This window comes from Chinchilla lanigera, unplaced genomic scaffold (assembly GCF_000276665.1).
Source record: "Chinchilla lanigera isolate Chin_1 unplaced genomic scaffold, ChiLan1.0 scaffold00084, whole genome shotgun sequence".
NCBI lineage: Eukaryota > Metazoa > Chordata > Mammalia > Rodentia > Chinchillidae > Chinchilla > Chinchilla lanigera.
Genome location: NW_004955485.1, coordinates 7223289 through 7229477, shown reverse-complemented (window position 1 = coordinate 7229477; position 6189 = coordinate 7223289). Strand labels below are relative to the sequence as shown.

The following is a 6189-nucleotide window of genomic DNA, read 5'->3' as shown; positions in this document are numbered from 1 at the left end:
TGAACCAGCGAGCCCGGTGGATCCCTAGTGGGATCCCACCATATATAATAAATGTAAAAATTAAAATAAGTCATATGTGCAAGAAACTTAGGAGGTGGTAGATTCTATAGCTCTTATTCTGTTCATTGTCTAACAACGGCACCTAGTACAATCAGTAGAGTAAATGTCTATTAAATATCTATTTTTTTTAGCACTAGGGATTGAACCCATGGCTTTAGCACTGAGCTACATCACCTCCAACCCTTGATACAGAGTCTGAGTCACTAAATTGCCCGGGCTGGGCTTGAACTCACACTCCTCCCGTCTCAGCTTCCCAGAGTGCTGGGATTTCAGGTGTATGCTGCTGCGCCCAGCATAAGTATCTATTTTATGGCAGTTTCACCTTGACCCGGGGAGCTAGGAATATAGCTCAGTGGTAGAATACATGCTTAGGATGTGTGAGGCCCTAGGCTCCATTCCCAGTACCTCCACCACCACAAAAAGAGAGTCACTTTGATTCAGATACCTTGGCTCTGAAAGGGCTCTGGCTTTTTAAGGATCCACAGTAAACATGTCCAAATAGGCTAAAATAAATTTTTATTAAATGTTAGAAGAGAATTACACACAGTTCACAAATTCTTTACAAAACAACTGCCAATCCTTTGCTAGTTTTGTGTTTCTATACAGACTTGGTAATTCTGCTGTGAAATAAAGTTTATAAAATATTTCTTTTAGAAAGCACTGAAATGCTAATTTTAGGCAAAATAATTTTAAAACTGAACTCTGCATGAAAGTAAGCTCTCAAACCCCCTTCTTCTTTATCCCAGTGAAAAATTATGAGAAAATGAACATGAAGCTGTTCTGCTGAGCAAACAAGTACCCTGTAAACTTCTGAAAATCACCTGAAGTTTATTACTTTCAGGAGCGATGTCAATCAGGGTACCAACCATACTGTGTATGAAAATAAGGGTAAAAACAAAACCACAGATAAGCACCTGGCATTGTAGAATGTGCTAAGAAGTTTTATTACACTGAAGGCCTTGGGCGCGGGGCAGTGAGCCCTACAGGGAACAGTCTCTCCACAGAGGACGGTGGTGGCCCGTCTCCGTCAGGACTGGGTGGGTCGGCCCGTCTCCGTCAGGACTGGGTGGGGATGGCCCGTCTCCCTCAGGACTGGGTGGGGATGGCCCGTCTCCCTCAGGACTGGAGGGGGACGGCCCGTCTCCATCAGGACTGGAGGGGGACGGCCCGTCTCCATCAGGACTGGAGGGGGACGGCCCGTCTCCCTCAGGACTGGATGGGGACGGCCCGTCTCCGTCAGGACTGGGTGGGGATGGCCCGTCTCCCTTAGGACTGGGTGGGGATGGCCCGTCTCCGTCAGGACTGGAGGGGGATGGCCCGTCTCTGTCAGGCCTGGATGGGGATGGCCCGTCTCCGTCAGGACTGGATGGCCCCAGTGCAACAGTGTTGGGAGGATGGATGAAGAGACAAGCTCGAAAGACGACGGCAACATGCGGAGCAGCCCGTCTCGGGGCTTCCGCCACACCCGGTGGCTGAGCGCAGGCTGGCTGCGCCTCCTGTCCACAGCAGCTTCCCTTTCCTGCAAGGACCCCTGCCCAGCCACCCAACTGAAGGGGACACACTTGACAAAGGAGGAAACAGTAACCAATGTACTTCAAAGATGGGAAGCAAAAATCAATGCCAAAGTATGGAGAATCACAAGGAATTTTAAGATGCAACATTTTGAGGAATTTTTCCTGAGCTCTGCTGCTTTTCATATTGTCTCTGGTGAAACAGATGCATTCCTCCATCCCAGGTTTTATCCCGGCACTAAAAAATAGATCAGCTACACCTCACAGCACAAAGTGGCGGCAGCGATGCGCTCTGTGGGAATCTTTGGTGCAATGCGGTCCTGCAGAAGCCTCCGTACTTTCTTCCCCGCTCGGGACACAGCTCGCCCCTTCAAGTTATTTTCAGAGGAGAAACCACAAGACCATAATGAAGAACAAGCAGACCATCCTGCAAAGGAGGGAAAGACTAGTTTTCAGTTCTTTGAAAATCAAGCCGCCTTATTTTTCATTACCCAACATAAACATGAAATTCTTTGATTAAAAAAGAGTCCATGATAAATACCCCTGCTTAGTAACCTACCTCATCAGCAAACACTCCATTGTCAATGTTTTTGGTGTTTCTGGTTTATGACACAGGGTCTCACCATATTGGCCGGGCTGGTCTCAAACTCCTAGGCTCAAGTGACCTCCTGCTTCAGCCTTCGGAGTGGCTAGGACTCCAGACACACACCACCACCACACCCAGCTAGCATTTGAAGTGGTTTTTTGGTTTTTTTTTTTTTTTTTTTTGGTAGAGCTGGGGATGAAATCAGGGCAGCGAGTACCCTAAGCCAAGTGCTCTCCAACTATGCTGTACTCTCAACCCCTCGAAGTGTCTTCTTAATGACTCCCAAGAGCCAATTCGGTGACTACCATGTATACACAGTTATCCAGGGTTGTTTATGACTAAATAATTCTCTAAAAATAATTAAAAAGAATAAATGAGGCTTGTCTTCCTCATAGATTACTAAATAGGCTAAGTATGGGGTCTACCTAGAAAAAAAAAAAAACCCTGAATTATCACAAAGTATCATGGATCTGTTTAAGAAATAAAATGTTTGTTCTGGTTTGTGTCTGGATGTCCCCCCAAAGCCTCATGCAGTCATGGAGCAGGCTCCTGGGGTTTTTGATTGACTCATGGTCCCAGACTGGGATTATGGGTGTAAACGCTACACCCGCCCTGGGACGGGGAGCCTACACACAATGTAAGGGAGGGAAAGGGGCTCCCTCTCTGCTGCCGCTCCTCCTCTTTTTGCTCTTGCTGCTTTTGCTGTCTTCCACAGTCATGAACTGTTGCCCTCTGCCATGTGCCACTCTGCCTTGGAGCCAGCTGGGTATGGACTGAAACCTCCACAAACTGTGAGCTAAATAAACCTTTCCTTCCTTGATTTCGGGCATCAGGTACTTTGTCTCAGGAATGAGAGGAAAGTAACCAAGACAATGTTCATTCCACATAAGTGCAGCTCACTACTGTTACACATGATAAAACTCTGAAACTCTTACCCATTTAATGGAAGCCCAAAATAAATCCTGTACGTTCCTTCCTCCTTGGGTACTATATCCCACTGCTGTGGGGGAACTTAGCCCTATTAAAGCAGCCCAGACACTGTGTCTCCAACTCTGGTCTATCCTTTGTGGTTCTGCCCCGACTCCTCCATGCTGCTAGGGAACCCAGAGCCTTCAGAGTAAACTGCATTGATAGCCCCCTATTATCCCACTTATTTCTTTGTTTGGGTTAGTTTTGGTTTTCTTGAGGCAGGGTCTCAACATGTAGTTCAGGCTGGCCTTGACCATACTATGTACCAAAGGCTGGGCTTGAGCTCATGGCGCTCCTCCTGCCTTAGCCTCCTGAGTGCTGAGATTACAGGTGCGTGCCACCATGCCTGGCCAGCCCTTATTTTTAAAAAAGTGTCTCATTAAATTGCCCAGGCTGGGCTCAAATTTGTAATCCTGCATCAGCCTCCCAGAATGCTGAAATTACAGACATGGGGGCCACCATGCCCAGCTACGTCTTTTCTCCTGATCTCAGGTCTTAATTTTTGTGCCATCCACAAGCCTGTACCCAGTACTGTATATAACTCCGCCTTCACGAGGCATTATCTCTGCTTTCGTGTGGGCTGGAAAAACAGCTGAGAAGAGGGACTCGTGGGAAACAGGCCAAGGACCCGCTCCAGGCCACAGCAAGCAGGCAGCAGCACACAGCCTTTGCAGTGCTCCACTCCTCCCCACCCTCTCCTTTGCTAAGCTTTTCCTTGGCTCTGCTTCTGCATTTCTCACCCACTACTCAGCTCCATGTAGTCTGGCTTCTGTCTGTGGCAACTCCAGCAAAGAATCGCGAGAATTCTAGAGAAGGGCTTACAGATTCAAATGCCAGGAAAGTCACACTAACGAATATGTAAGTTAGATGTGTCAAGGCCAATGGTAAACTGAAGAGCTCATGGTTACCTGAAGGAATTCAAACTAAAAAATATTTAAAACACAAAGACAAGGGGCTGGGTATTGAGCTCAGCGGCACAGTGCCTGCCTCGCAAGCGCAAGGTCATGAGTTCCATTCCTGGTACCGGAAAAAAAACAAAAAAACCCAAAAACAACAACAACAAAAAAAACCACAAAGACAAAGCAAAACCCCGGGCCATATTTGGTCAAGGGACTATCAGCTCTGTTCTAGACTAATTAGCCTGATCAAAGTAAATGAATTTGTTATAACAAATGGAAAGATTCTACTAACAGTTTTACCTGCATATTCTTTACATTTTATATAATGTTAACATTTAGATATAGCTGTATTTCAGGTATGAAAAGCATCGTTTTGAAAAACAATGTATTGACATACACAGATATAAAGCTAATGTGTAGCTTTCAAGCTGCTTCAAGATTTCAAAATTGCTTCAATGCATGTATTTAACATTTTGTGAAATAATTACTTACAATTCAAATTTAGATCTAGATATCAATACTATAATTTCTATATATACACATGGCCATACAAATATTACTTATCTGCATATTTTCTACTTCGACGTCTCAATTCATAACCTTTTAAAATACATGCTACGCTTTGCCTCTAAAGGAGCAGGTGCTGGCTTATTTCCTAGGCAGAAATGCCATCTTCCAGTAATTTGCCAAAATGATGAACACAAAAGGAAAGAGAAAGAAAGCCAGTATATGTTCCTTAGGCCTTTTAGAAAACATGGAGTTCTTCCTTTGGCCACACATATGCAAATCTACAAAAAGGATGATACTGTAGACATCAAGGGGATAGGTGCTATTCAAAAAGTAATACTGCACAAATGTTACCATGGCAAAAATGGAAGAGCACAATGTTTCCTGGGTATGCTGTTAGTACTGTCATAAAGAAGCAGGTCAAGGGCAAGATTCTTTTTTTTGTTGTTTGTTATTTGGAGACAGGGTCTCACCATGCTGTTCAGGCTGGCCTCAAACTCGCAGCAATCCTCCTGCCTCAGCCTCCCAAGTGCTGGGATTACAGGCGTATGTCACTATGCCTGGCAAGGGCAAGATTCTTGCCAAGAGAATCAACGTGGCACTGAGCATATTAAGCCCTCAAAGAGCTGAGATAGCTTCCTGAAACACATTAAGGAAAATGACCAAAAAAAGAATGACGCCCAAGAGAAAAGTACCTGAGTTCAAATGAAGCACTACCCTGCCCCACCCAGAAGAGCACACCTGAGCTGCTGGAGCTCACTTCCCACAGATTTATGGCATACAGGGCATGGAGCTCTTTAATTAGAGACTAAAGTGTTCTAGGCCCTGGGCTTAATATCCAGTACCGCTTAAAAATGAAAACGGTCCTCTGAATTTTAAGGATGGCTTAAGGACAGGGAACTCAGAAGATAAAAGACATGACATCAAAGGGCAATGTAGAATCCTGAAATGGAAAACATTAATGGGAAAATTGGCAAAATCTGAATGTCTGCAATTTAGCTAAAGGTATTAATGTTAATTTCATAGTTTTAATACTGTAACTGTGCTTTGGTTATCTAAAACATTAATATTAAAGGATGCTGGGTGCTATCTATACAGGACCTCTTAGTACTATTTTTATAACTGTTCTGTCTTGAGAAGCTCAGAAGAATTTGGGTTGGACTCAGTGGCACACACTTGTAGTGCTGGCAGGCAGGAGGCTGACATGGAGTACGGAACCAGCCTGGCAATATAGTAAGATCCCATCTCAGAGTAAATAAAACAAAACAAATGTCATATTTAGTGGAAAACTGAAACACATAATATATTTTATGGTACTGTGGATTGAACCCAACAGCACTCTACCACAGAGTGATATCCCCAGCTCTTTTCATTTTTTTATTTTGAGACAGGATCTTGCTAAGTTGCCCAGGCTGGCCTTGGACTTGCAATCCTCCTGCTTCAGTCTCCCAGGTAGCTGAGATTACAGGTGTGTGCCACTGTGCCTGGCTGTCAAGCTGATCTTTAAAGATAAATTGTTTCAATTTTCCAGTGAGTTGATTTGGTTAGTTTGATAGTATTATCTTCATAGCAACTGTTATGGTTTGTGTCCGGGTGTACCCTCAAAGCCTCATGGAGTCATGGGGCAGGCTTCTAGAGTTTATGATTGATCCATGGT

General features: G+C 44.7%; 2 protein-coding genes across 2 annotated transcripts in view; both read right to left on the bottom strand.

Annotated features, from left to right (window-relative positions):
- Nucleotides 1–559: 559 nt before the first annotated feature.
- Nucleotides 560–1813, bottom strand: LOC106146589 (skin secretory protein xP2-like). The gene is made up of 2 exons (XM_013504122.1): nt 1421–1813; nt 560–1360 (listed from the first exon to the last, which is right to left on the bottom strand). The coding sequence occupies exons 1-2, from the start codon at nt 1788–1790 to the stop codon at nt 1041–1043; spliced, it is 690 nt and encodes a 229-aa protein (XP_013359576.1). The 5' UTR covers nt 1791–1813; the 3' UTR covers nt 560–1040.
- Pcgf6 (polycomb group ring finger 6) overlaps nt 560–6189 on the bottom strand; it is a gene marked incomplete at its 5' end in the record, with an annotated part of 32293 nt that continues 26663 nt past the window's right edge. The window contains 1 exon segment of the mRNA XM_005403806.2: nt 560–1998. Coding sequence (XP_005403863.2) covers nt 1942–1998 — 57 coding nt within the window.